The sequence below is a fragment of the Choloepus didactylus genome, chromosome 13 (genome assembly GCF_015220235.1).
Source record: "Choloepus didactylus isolate mChoDid1 chromosome 13, mChoDid1.pri, whole genome shotgun sequence".
Lineage (NCBI taxonomy): Eukaryota > Metazoa > Chordata > Mammalia > Pilosa > Megalonychidae > Choloepus > Choloepus didactylus.
In genome coordinates this window covers 8,341,913-8,356,248 of record NC_051319.1, presented here as the reverse complement: position 1 = coordinate 8,356,248, position 14,336 = coordinate 8,341,913, and the positions used below count along the sequence as shown (strand labels likewise).

The 14,336-nt window shown below is 36.9% G+C and overlaps 1 protein-coding gene across 1 annotated transcript in view; it reads right to left on the bottom strand.

Annotated features, from left to right (window-relative positions):
• Positions 1–14,336, bottom strand: part of FCHO2 (FCH and mu domain containing endocytic adaptor 2) — a 168,437-nt gene that overhangs the window by 16,619 nt on the left and 137,482 nt on the right. The window contains 2 exon segments of the mRNA XM_037802054.1: positions 1,562–1,673; positions 12,806–12,935. Coding sequence (XP_037657982.1) covers positions 1,562–1,673; positions 12,806–12,935 — 242 coding nt within the window.

The following is a 14,336-nucleotide window of genomic DNA, read 5'->3' as shown; positions in this document are numbered from 1 at the left end:
CTGACTCTATTCTGTTAGTTTTCTCCTCATGTGCCTTGCTGTTTGCTGTCTCAAACTCCTCTGCTGGATCATTCTAATCTTTCCATTTTTTTAAATGCTGGAGGGGCTCAGGGCTTAGTTCTCAGACTCTTCTCTACCTACTCCCTATACAAACTAATGACTAACAAAATTTTTATCTCTAGCCTAGATCTATCCCCTGAACCATAGAATTATGTACCCAACTATCAACTCAACAGCTCCACTAAGATGTCTTAGTAAGTATTCTAATCCCTCAGATCTTGACAACTCTATTTTCAAAATATATTCAAAATCTCACTATTATGAACCATTTCCTCTGCTAATACCCTTATCCAAGCACCATCATCTCTTGCCTGGACTTCTACAGTTAACCTTTTAACTCTCTCTGCATCTACTCTGGCCTCCTCCTGTCTATTTTCTGCATAGCAGCCAGTGTGCTCCTTCACATATGTAAGTGAGCTCATCACTAATCTGCTCACAAGCCTCCAATGGCTTTCCACTTCACTAAAGAATAAATTCCAAACTCCTTATCATGGCCTACAATGCTAACCTTATATGGTACCATTCTAGATTCATCTTCTACTACTTTCCCTCCTCGTTTATTCCTACCCAGTGAAATGGGTCTCCCTTGCTGTTTCCGAGCATGCTTTTTACCTTAGACCCTTATATTTGCTGGTTCCCTCTTCCTGGAATGTTCTTCCCTGAGGTATCTGCATGGCTTGTTCCTCCAAGTCTTTCATTTACTAAAATTAGCCTTATCAAAGAGGTTTTCACCTGATCATTCTGTCTAGAATAGCAGTACTCTATTTTTATTCTCTATTCCCTTATCCTCCTCTTCAATTATTGTGGTATAATATATATCCAGCTTTATTTTTCTTCATAGCATACATCAATACCTGGTATACACATCTATCTGTTTCTTTGATTATTAGTTATTCCTCAGTATAATACAAGCTCAGAAAACTTTGTTTTGTTCACTAAGGTATCTCCAGCACCTATAACACAGTCTGACACATAGTAAGTACTTAAACATTTGATGAATGAATGTTGAATGAATAATGTTATGCAAGAAAGGTAGGGGTGATCATTTGCACAAATATAATTCTCTTTAAAGAAAGAGGTTAAACTGGTTCCTGCAAGAATCTTATATATTAAACATACATTCTAAGTCTCTCTTAGAAACATCACACTTTCACCAACAATATATATTAGGCCAAGATTCAGAGTTACATCCCCATCTAGGCCAGCTGCACCATCCTGCTCTACAGAAGTGCCAAACAACAAATAAGATATATTGGTCATAAAATCTGGACAGGAATGTAGATAAACTGGAGAAAAGGGCACCACTACTACTGAATTTAGAATGATTTTTTAATTGGAAATACAATCCTGAAATGGCCCTATTAGAGAACAAAAGGCAGGCAAACAAATAATAGACACCCCCAACCCATGCAGAATCAAAATATAACTCTTAAATTACCATCAAAACCCCCTCCAAACCCTCTCGCCCCCACACATGTATGGGTATATATTAAAAACTAACTTGGTGGGGTCTGCTCCTTTAAAGTAGGCATTAACAGATTCCGTAAGAGCAACTGCCACAGGTAAGGTGTCCTGATTTCCAAGGCTGACAGGGCTGGGACCTCGTGACACACCTAAAATACATATAGTTTTTGTTTGTTAAATCCTTCATAAAGACATATATTATTAAAAACCACAACATGTAGATTCACAATGTTAGGCTGTCACAAATGACCCTAATACTCGGTTCAGTGATGCTTAAAGTATACTCTGGAGGTTAAGAAATATACCATAAAACAAACTGAAAAAAAATGAGGAAAATATGTCATACTGACTTTTATTTTAAATGAAATGACACAGAAGGGTTAAGGAATATCAGGAGGAAAAACACCTTTGACTTGAAGTGATAAAATTACTAAAATACGGCTTCAAAAACAAATACTAAATCCTTTCAGGTTCTAATAATCACTTACCTCAGGACATGAAACTGGAGTTTTGTATTTAAGCTATTTTTATCCAAGCAGTAATGGTGTTTTTTTTTGTTTTATTTTGTTTTGTTTTTTAGCAGAAATATGATTTTATTTGGAAAGAAAACATCTTGGTGAAATGGTATGTTTACATATCACCTATTATATAAAATCATGACTGTCATTATACAAGAAGAAAAGACAAAATGATCTACCCAGACATTTTTATTTTTCTAAGTTCCTTCTAAGAAAAATGCATTTAATGCATCCTTGTTTTCTGAAAATAACTTTAGCACCATCATGGCTTAATGTTTACAAGCAGTAATGTTTTGTTTTGTTTTTTTTTAAATAAATTCAAAGTTAAATGAACAGTTGCAAAAACAATACTAGCCCCATACACTGAATTCCATCATACCCTGACCCCCCTCCCCCGATAGCTCAATCCACCAACTTTAACATGCTGTCACATCGCTATTTCTTTCCCTCCCTCCCTATCATCCATCATCTATTGCTCTGTCTTCTGAACATATGAGAGTTAGCTGCACACATCCTTGAACATACACTATAATTCACGTATACACTTCCCATGAATAGGAACATTCTTTTATGCAATTCCATTAAGCGCAGCTAAGAAGTACAAGAGATTCAACAATGATACAAAGCTTACATTCTATATTTCCTTTTCCTTATGTCTCAGCTGTGCCCCTTTGAGCCACCTGTCCTCTATCCTCCAATCCCATCCAAGTTTATCCTTAGCATTCAATTGTCATCTAGTTAGACTGTCTTTTTTTTTTTTTTTTTTCAGTTGTGGAAACACATATACAGCCTAAATCTTCCCATTCCACCCCCTCCCTAGCCTTCCATTAGTGGGATTAATCACGTTTAGAATGTTGTAATGCTCTTTCCCACCATCCATTACTAGAAATTTCCCTTCACCTCAAACAGCAACCCTACACTCATTTCTTAACTCCCCACTGTCCCTTCCCCCATTTCTCTTAACCCAAACTCTACTTTTCATCTCTATGGTTATATTCTCTGATAATTTCTTTGTGTTTACTGTGGGGCTTAAAATTAACCTCTTAAATCCATATCAATCTCATTTTTCTTTGATACCGCCTTCACTTCAATAGGACACATAAACTATGTTCCTATACTCCTTCATTCCCCCACCTTTACATAGTTGTCTAAAATTACATATTTTACATTGAGTTCAAAACCACTGATTTGTCCTTAGAGTTTGTGTATTTTATATCATGTAGGAAGTAAATACTGGAGTTACAGTTCAAAAGTTATTGACTTCTATTTGTATTCCATTGTGGTTGGAGAATGTGCTTTGAGTATATTCAATTTTTTTTTTTTTTAATTTTTTGAGGTTTGTTTTATGTCCCAGCTTATGGTCCCTTCTGGAGAAACATCTGTGATCACTAAAGAAAAATGAGTGTCCTGGTGATTTGGGATGTAAGGTACATGTCTGTTAAAATTCTCTATATCTCTTTCTCCTTTCTTTGTTTCTCTGTTGGTAGGGCTCCCTTTAGAATCTGAAGTAGGGCAGGTCTTTTATTGGCAAAGTCTCTCAGGATTTGTTTGTGAAAAATTTAAGCTCTCCCTCAAATTTGAAGGAGAGTTTTGCTGGATAAAGCATTCTTGGTTGGAAATTTTTCTCTCTCAGAATTTTAAATATGTCATGCCACTGCCTTCTCGCCTCCATGGTGGCCGCTGAGTAGTCACTACTTAGTCTTATGTTGTTTCCTTTGTATGTGGTGAATTGCTTTTCCCTTGCTGCTTTCAGAACTTGCTCCTTCTCTTCAGTATTTGACAGTCTGATCAGAATATGTCTTGGAGTGGGTTTATTTGGATTTATTCTATTTGGAGTTAGCTGGGCATTTATGCTTTGTGTATTTATATTGGTAGAAGGTTTGGGAAGTTTTCCCCAACAATTTCTTTGAATACTCTTTCTAGACCTTTACCCTTCTCTTCCCCTTCTGGGTCACCAATGACTCTTACGTCTGGACGTTTTATTTTATCTATTGTATCCCTGAGATCCATTTCGATTTTTTCAATTTTTTTCTCCATTCTTTCTTTTGTTCTTTCATTTTCTGTTCTGTGGACTTTTAGGACACTGAGATGTTGTTCAGCTTCCTCCAGTCTTGTATTGTGAATATCCAGTGTCTTTTTAATTTGACCAACAGTTTCTTTTATTTCCATAAGATCTTCTATTTTTTTATTTACTCTTGCAATGTCTTCTTTATGCTCTTCTGGGGTCTTCTTTATGTCACTTATATCCTGGGCCATGGTCTTCTTGATGTCCTTTAAATCCTTTGCCATGTTTTTGTTCCTCGATTGCAGTTCTTTAAGATTAATTTTGCGAGGTACTGTGTTTCTTCCGATATCTTGATTTGTGTGTTTGGAGTTGGACTCTCCATATCGTCTGGTTTTATCATATGCATTAAGATTTTCTATTGTTTTTGGCCTCTTGGCATTTGTTTTGCTTAATAGGGCTCTTTCAAGTTGTAAAAAAAAAAAAAAAGGGATATCGATCTAATTTTTCAGAAACACAGTTTGATGATGTACACTTTCTCTAACTAACCAGCAGATGGCGTCTGTGAGTCACCTATATCCCTCAAATCAGTTCTCAACCTTGTTCCTGCAGTGTGTGGGGAAATGATTCTTGTGGGTTCAGTTGGAGAACTCAGTTTGGGTGTGTTGCTGGAGCCGTCTGCCCTGAATGTGGGGAGTGTGTACAGGTGGCCAGGGAGGAAGGGCAGTTCTAATGTTCAAATCCCCCAGGTTCCCGGAGATTCAAGGCCACCACAAGAGTCTAAGCCTCCATTTCAGTTCAGCCCCAGACCCTCTCTCTCGCTGATCCACAAACCATCGGACTTGGCGTAACGTCCCTGGGTTCTCCGAGAGGGTACCCCCTCCCAGCCGCGATCCTCCAGGAGCTCAGCCGAGGGAATGCTGTGCTACGTCACCAGTGTGCACCATCCCTCAAGGGGAGCCCTGGACCACCAGGCCATGCAGTGGTGCGCTCTCAGCCTGAAGCAAAAATGGCCGAACAGGGCATCTCGACCCCCGCCTCCTCGCACAGTTCCTCCTTCCCAGCTCTGGGACAACTGGTGGGGCTCTGGGCTGTGGGCACGGCCCTGGGCAGGAGTTTATCCAGCCCTCCGGGGGGCCAGCTGTTAGCTGCAGGGTTTCTTTCTGCTTCTGGCTCTCCCCTCATTCCCCCGGACCCAAAGGTACCTGCAGTGGGCTATCGTCCCGGCCAGACACCGAGAGGCCGGCCCAACCCCTTCTTGCTGTGTTTTACTGCCTGGCTCCCACTATTGCAGCTGCAGCCGCTCCTGGGTTTCCCCCCGCCTTTTTTTTTTTTTTAAAAGAGCCAGCCGGTCTCCAAACACTGAGCCCTGGCTTCCCCAGACTGCCGCGCGGCTGCGGGTCTTCCAGCCAGCTTACTCACTTGTTTCAGAATGCAGACTCCCAGTTTCAGCAAGTATATGGCCCCTCTGGAGCTAGGAGACCTCATCCAGCTGGCGCATTGCTGTAACCGGTATTCTGGGTCACTTTCTGGTTTTTAGCTAGTGTTTCTCACAGAGGTGTTTTTTCACCCTGTCTCAGCTAGCCGCCATCTTAGTTTCTCCTAGTAATGTTTTTTATACTACTCATTATTACAGCCTTCTGTATGTCTAAAGCTTGTATTATGCACTCACATTACTTTCCCTCAATAAATATTTGACTTATAACATTACCTTTTAAATAATATCCTTGACATAAAGCTCATTCAGATAAAACATCTTAAGAGTCAAATCATATATAGACTAAAGTCTGCAAAGCATAATAAAATGTAAACAAATTTAATTTATGGGTATGTTCAGGTTTTTGGTCTGTTTATTTAACTTCACACTTTTTATTTTGAAATACTTTCGAACTTACAAGACAGTTATAAAAATAATACAAACCCTATTCAGAGAACTCCAACATACCCCTCTCCCCTCAGATACCTAGATCCACGTGAAATGTCCACATCCACATGAAACGTCACATTTGCCATAACATTCTATCTATCCATCAATCTATCAATCCATCTATCTATCTGTCTTTCAACCTATTTATCAATTCATTTTCTGAACACTTGCATTGAGGCTGTTTACATTGTGTTCCTTCAATACTTACTATTGCCATGTACATTTCCTAAGAAGAAGGATATTCACTTATGTAGCCACCTTATGTGCAGTTATCACGTTCAAGATACTCAACACTGATATAAAACTTACAGTCTATATTCCACTTTTTTCATGTCCCAGTAATGTCCTTTAGAGCCTACTCCTTTTTTATTAAATCCCATCCAGGATCACATGTTACCTTTGCCATTGTCTCTTTAGTTGTTCTTTTTTTTTTTTAAATTGTGGGAACATATATATAACATAAATTTTATCATTTCAACCACTCTTAAGCATACCATTCAACAGGATTAATCATATTCACTATGTTGCAGTACCCTTACTACCCTCCATTACTAAAATATTCCCATTTCCCCAAACAGAATCCCTATACCCATTTTGCATTAACATCCCATCCCTCCTGTTCCTGATAAGCTGTATTCTACTTTCTATTTCTATGAGCTTGCATATTCTCCAATATTTTCTTTATAGTTACCACAGGGCTTACATTTAACACCCTAAATCTGTAACTATCTTGTTTTCTTCGATACCAAATTAACTTCAATAATATACATAAACTATGTTTCTATACCCCTCCATCTCCCAACCTTTATGTAGTTCTTATCCCTAATTACAAGTTTATAAAGTATGAGTCCAAAACTACTGATTTCTTGTTACATTTTATGCATTTGACTTTTAGAATCTGTAGGAAGTAAGAAGTGGAGTGTCAACCAAAAATACGACAGTACTGACATTTATATTTAACCCTGTGGTTACCCTTACCAGAAATCTTTATTTCTTCATGTGGCTTTGATCTATTGTCTACTGTCCTTTCCTTTCAAGCTACAGAACTCTCTGTAGTATCTCTCGTAAGGCTGGTCTAGTGGTGAAAAACTCCCTCAGTCTTTGTTTATATGGGAGTGTCTTAATCTTTCCTCATTTTTGAAAGTTTTGCTGGATACAGAATTCTTGGTTGGCAGTATTTTGCTTTCAGCACTTTAAATATGTCATCCCACTGCCTTCTTGCCTCTATGGTTTCCTATGAGAAACTGGCACTTAATCGTATTGAAGCTGACAAAGCTCTTATGGCTTTCAGAAGTCTACCTTTATCTTTGGCAGGACAGTTTGATTATAATATGGAGTGGTGTGAGTCTATTTGGGTTTGTCCTGTTTGGAGTCTGCTGAGCATCAAAGATGTATATACTCAGGTCTTTTGTAAAATTTGGGAAGTTTTTTTTGGTCATTTGTTTTTGTATATTCTCTCCACTCCTTTTTTTTTCTTTTTATGGGACTCCCACAAAAACTATATTAGTACTCTTGATGGTATCCCACAGTTTCCTCAGGCTCTGTTCACTGTTCTTCATTCTTTCTTCTTTCTGCTCCTCAGACTTGATGATTTCAATTGTCTCATTTTCAGGTTCAGTGATTCTTTCCTCTGCCAGCTCCAATCTGCTGTTGAACCCCTCTAGGGAATTTTTAATTTTTGTTATTGTGGTCTTCAGCTGTTTGGTTCCTTTTCATAACTTCCATCTCTCTATTGATATTCTCTTTGTGTTCACCTATTGTTTTCCTGATTTCCTTTTGTTGCTTGTCCATGTTTTCCTTTAGTCCTTTGAGCATATTTAGGACCATTTTTTAAGAGTCTTTTTCTGGTGTGTTCCAGGTCTGTTCCTCCTTATTGATGGTTTCTAATGCTTTAATCTTCTCCTTCGCCTGGGCCATCACTTTCTGTTTCTTTGTATGTTTTGTAATCTTTTGTTGAAACCTGGACATTTTGATATTTTAATGTGTTTGCTGGAATTGAGACACTGTGGTCTGTTCCTTAAGCCTGTATCTAGCTAGTGTTATGACAGAGCTTTCCTTGAATGCTAGGAACAAACAAACATAAAAAAAGAAAAGAAAAGAAAAAAAGGAAGAGAGAAAGAAAGAAAATAAAACACCATTCCCAGTCTTTGCATATTGACCTGTGTGAGGGCTCTCCTTATAGGGCTTATCCATAGAACAGGCAGACCCAGGCCAAAACTCAGGGGTCTCCCTGATTCTTTTTGCACATGTGTCTTGTCCTGGGTATGTGTGTATGGCTCTAGGAATTCCCTCATTTGCATGGATACAAATGCCCCCTCTTCCCTAGGAAACTGTTTCCTCACAGTTCTGGGCACTATACTGTATACAGCCAGCAATCCCTTGCCCCAGGGTAGCAGAACTTGACTGCTCTCCCACAGCATTCTGTAGGAGAGCTTGGTGAGCCATCTTGTACATACAGAGCAAGTTCTGGGATGATGAGCCCTTCATGCCACCAGCAGAGAGCTGGGCTGGACATACATGCTCCCATCATATGCATGAGAGTTACTCTGTTCCCTCCGGAACGAGGACCAGGGGTCTGAACCGGGAGGGCAGGCCAGCTTCGCACCAAGTCATAAAGGATCAGGGAGGGGACAGCCAGGATATCATGAGTTCCTTTTGCTATTAAGTAGCTTTTTTCTTGATTTGGGACTCACCCTGTTACTGCAATCCTTTAACTGTCTTCCAAAGCTTTGAGAAAGATGTTTTTGCCAGTTCTTGCTGTTCAAAGTTTCTATGGTGGGGGAGGGTGACGACAGAACCCTGAAGTGTCTTACTCTGCCATTTGATCAGGGTTGGGCCACCTTTAGTGGTTTATTTTTTTAACCTAAACAAATTATCAGGTTTACCTCAAAAGAGGAAAAAAAAACCCTCAAAACAGTGCATTGTTTTTCTTCACAACTGCACTATTCCTATTTATGCCTTACCACTATTCTACAGATTTTCCAAAGTGGTACATTTTATTTAATATACAATATATGATGCAATTTCATAAATACAAGTCAATAGGATGTTTAATCATAATTATTCACCCATATTTAAGGAAAAAAAGAGAACCTAGGTCAGCATGTACCTATCATATGCCTTTGTTATATGAATGTTACATAATGTTTATAAACATCCATTATTTTTATTTTAGATGTGATTATAGTACAAGACTGAGTTACTTTTGAGATACCTGGAGTACTAATTCTGATAAAAATCAGTATTGGCTTTCTCCCCCTCACTACTAAACCCAAGTTCCTACAACTAGTTAGAAAAGATATTGTGCTAGCTTGAGAGGCCAGAAGATTATGCAATGTTCTATATTCTGATGGTTCTTCATAGCTGGAAAACAGCTGAGTGTTTAATACACAGAGACAACAACTGCTGCTTCTTTGCTATTAGGAAAAGTAAAACCCCCCAAAAGAAGACAACTCAAAATTTCATGTGAAAATAAAGAACTCAAGAATATGAAAATTTATTCACTAAACTATAAAGTTGCCATTTACTAACCACTAATATGTGCCAAGCATTTTGCTAAGAAGGAACACACATTCACAAAAAGTGCCTTTTGGAAAACAAGCAGTTTCACAAAGTTGGAGCATGCTTTGTGGGTGATGGATGGGCTGGAATGATTAAAGGATGTAAAGATGAGGCTGGAGAAGTGTATCCAGATCAGGGTGTGGAAAACATTTGATTTTATCCTTTTGGCACCAAAAAAACTGAAAATGCTTAAGAGAAACATTATCAGGTTGTTCATTTAATAAAATCACGCTGAACACAAGAGTGGAGTCTGGATTGAAGGGAAAAGTGACTACAGGGATTCAAATTTGGATGAGGTAAGAGAGAGAGATGCTAAAGTGAAAGATGGGTAAGGGTCTGAGCAAGAGGTATAGCTGTGGGGATGTATGTATGAAATGTTAAGTGAGGAAAAGCAGACTAAAAATTAACTCATTAATTACAACTATGCAAATATGTTTGTGCAGTGGGAAAATTTCACTGTAATGATTAATGAATATTTATGCAGAATTCTTTTTAACTCAGGAGTAAAAAACAGAAGTTCATTGTTCATTCCCAACTATTTCCTACATTTGTACCTCTAACTTCAGCTCACTATATGTATAGCTTTCATAAGACAGCCTTTGCTCTGGCAGCATAATTATTATCAACTTTTAAAAACTGACTTTCTGTTTCCTTTCTGATTATTTTTTTCTGATTTTGATAGCTTTAGAGTTAAGATTTATTGATACTTAATACTGAGGGCAGGAGAGCAGGGAGAGAGAATAAAGTACAAAACTATAAAGTTTTCTATAATTAGGAATTTCATTTCAATGGATCCTTGTATAGCAACTGGACATAATTAGTACAAAATTGAGATAGTTAAACCTTAAAGCTATTCTTGATTTCTGAAACACCATACATTGCTGGAAAAGAAAAAGTTAGGTCACAAAGTATTTTAGATACACTTTAGGATTATTAGTCAAACACATACATTTCCTTCTGATACTATACCTGGTGATGTCTCACAGTGCTTTTCAATTTCAGAGAGTGTCCCAATCAAATTATCACCTTCTATCATATTTAAATAAAACAAAATATTGCAGGGAAAAAAAAAAACATTTTCAAGAACCAAGAAGAATCAAAACTTTAAAACTAAACAGAAAGCTAAGTATCATGATAAAGAGAATTTTTTAGACCGATTTAAAAGAACTGTTTTTGGATAAAACCCACATACATCCTGCCTGCTGTATCACATTGTCACCTACTTGTGGTTCTACTATTGCCAGCAGTGGCTCAAAATGTGAACAAATATGTACCAACCCAGTCAAAATTTAACTTAAAGTTTCTATCACAAAGAGAAAACCTTCTGAAAAATCTAAAGATAATAGAAAAGAACTCAAGCTCATTTCAGTTACCCAGATCACCTGCCTGATTTCTAGTAGGACCCATCAATGTTTTCTAACTAAAATAAGATTGTGTGGAAACAAAAATTAACAAAATCTCATATACAAACAAAGAATAAGAATTAAGTGCTCATTAAAGCAAATAAATGGGAAAAAAACCTTATTAGGTATACTCAATTTATAAAAGTTAAAAAATGGGGAAAACGCCATGTTCATGAAGGTATATAAAATAAGATGATGACATATTTAGACATTTAGAAATCAAGCCATTTTATATTTCATTCTAGCCGATATTATACAAGATACATTTCTCATATATGAGTTTTGACAAATTAAATTGGATACAATTCAATCAAATAATTAGGGCAGTAGCGGTCAAGCTCAGCATGTATCAGAATCACCTGGATAGCCTGTTAAAACAGATTGCTAGACACACCCTTGGAGTTTCTGATTTTAAATATGTACATTTCTAATAAGTTCCCAGGTGAGGCAGACACTGCATGTCCAAGGACCATACTTGGGGTACTGAATTAATGCTCAATTAGTAGAAATTGGTGATTTGCATTATCAAGGATAATCCCATCACTAACTAGAATGAGTAGAAAAAAGGACAATGAGTTGTAATTTTGATGAGAAGCTGTTGCTCACAAAATAGAGCTGCTTTGTTTATTATATGAATGATGGGTAAGAAAGGTAATAAGAATTTGTAGGAAGAACTGGGTTACGGTGATGACAGGAAAAATTTCTGAGCAAAAGCTAGAGGTAATAATAATACTGGATTTACTGCCCTCCCCCCTAAATGGGATCAGACACCCAGGGGAGTGAATCTCCCTGGCAACGTGGAATATGACTCCTGGGGAGGAATGTAGACCTGGCATCGTGGGACGGAGAACATCTTCTTGACCAAAAGGGGGATGTGAAAGGAAATGAAATAAGCTTCAGTGGCAGAGAGATTCCAAAAGGAGCCGAGAGGTCACTCTGGTGGGCACTCTTACACACACTTTAGACAACCCTTTTTAGGTTCTAAAGGATTGGGGTAGCTGGTGGTGGATACCTGAAACTATCAAACTACAACCCAGAACCCATGAATCTCGAAGACAGTTGTATAAAAATGTAGCTTATGAGGGGTGACAATGGGATTGGGAAAGCCATAAGGACCACACTCCACTTTGTCTAGTTTATGGATGGATGAGTAGGAAAATAAGGGAAGGAAACAGACAAAGGTACCCAGTGTTCTTTTTTACTTCAATTGCTCTTTTTCACTCTAATTATTATTCTTGTTATTTTTGTGTGTGTGCTAATGAAGGTGTCAGGGATTGATTTAGGTGATGAATGTACAACTAGGTAATGGTACCGTGAACAATCGAAAGTACGATTTGTTTTGTATGACTGCGTGGTATGTGAATATATCTCAATAAAATGGAGATAAAAAAAAACACTGGATTTGTCTGGTGAAGTTTATAGGCTTATATATAGTTATGTCCTAAGAGCCATTTTTAAATCTTTATTTTTAAATTTTAAAAGTAATTCATTGCAAGCATAAAACCTCTTTCTTTCACTGTATCAACTATTTTAAAAACAATTTTTTTAAAACAAACTTTTTTCGGAATGCAGCTATCAGTTCACAGCAGAAAGAACTGCATTATATTTAGCTTCCAACTATTAATATTGATCAGCCATTTAAAAATTCGATTTCTTACAAGAGCTAACGGTAGTTAAACTTCCCCATCCAGATAATACAGACTGTGAAAGAGAAAAGGAAAATGTGGCTAGTATGATAACGCCAGATGTTTTTCCAGAAAAACAAAATTTCTAATGTTAAATTCTTTGCCAGCCTATTTTAAAATAATAATAATAAGCCTGACATACTTTGGATGTTACATTTCACATGTAGTTGCTAAATATTACTTACCTACTGTTGGAGTATTGGCAGCACTCAATGAAGCAGATGAGGAGATAGAGGAAGAACTTTCTGCCCGGGCTAGAGGCACGGCAGGAGGTGGGCTGGTGTTAGAAGTTACAGGTGGGCTGAATGGCCTGGGCTTAAATAACAAAAAGTTACTTATTAAAATGCTAAAAATAACTCCTTCACTGTCAGAAAAGATTTGTAGGTAGAAGGCAAGTTTAATTTTAACACAGGAAATAAAATTTATTGTGTTAGTTTCATATTGCTCCAAAATCACAGCATTTTTGAGAATTATACTGAAAGCTGAAAAAGCTATTTTAAAATAATGTATTAAAGAGGGTCTTTGTGTATAAAACATTTTCTGTATCTACAAAATTATTTTTAATATAGATACTTATAAGTTAAAATATTGGTTTAAAAGCATGAAGACTCTTAATACATACTACCAAACTGCTTCCCAAAAAGGTTATTCACTTTACCTTGCTGCCTGTAAATGTATGAGAATACCTATTTCTCTACACCCTTGCTAGTAATAAATGGATAAACCTTAGAAAGAAAAATAATAATTAAAAATAAATAAACTTAAAAACCTTAGCTAATTTGATAGATAAAAACAGAAATTGAATTTTCTCTTTTATGACCTGCCCATATTAGCTTTGTCTGATTTAGTTTTGGGAGGTCTTAGTATTACTTGAGCTTTGACTAACCCTCTGCTTTATTTGCTGCAAATATCTTCTTCCTAAATATTGCTCACCTTTACTTTCGGTGTTTACAAATCTGTCCGTATTTCCCTTTATAATTCCTTGTAATGCTTCCTTACTGATAAAGTACACCCCATAAAGGAGTAGGAACTTAATTCTATTGTATTCCAATTTTTCTAGTTAAACATAAAAACAATTATGAAAAAATATAACTCTAATTAATTTATCTTTTACTTTGGTGCATGGAATTTTTTTCTTTACCAACTCCTAACTGTTCCAATAATACATTAGCAACATTTTCTGAAATGTTTCACTTTTTAAAAATAAGGCACACTTTGCTTAATTTAAAAATAACCTTTTCCTGCTTATAAAAAGTATTGGTAAATAACAAGTATTTATTTAGTGTGTACTATGTGTCAGGCCTGAGTTTTGTACTAGAGTCAAAGCAGTGAAGAGACACTGTTCCTGTTCTCATTTATTTGAGGAACATTAAAAAAAAAGGGGGGGGGGAACAAACGAAACACTATAAGCATTCATTTACTAAAATCAGTCAACCCTTCATTGTATGAATATAAGCTTACAGATACATGTTTTTATAAAAATGATTACACTGTAATAGTGTTTTATAATTTGCACAGTCCCTTCCCCCATTTATTAGCTTTTGAATGATTCATCATATGGACAACAGGTTAAAAAAATACAGCAATGTGCTAAAAATGCAGCTGTGAATGCAGATAAAGGTGGTTGCAGGACATGGGGCTGAATAGATAAGAGAACTCAACAGCTGATATGAAACTTACATGCTTGGAAGTCTGAGACCAGCTTCTGTAAGGAAC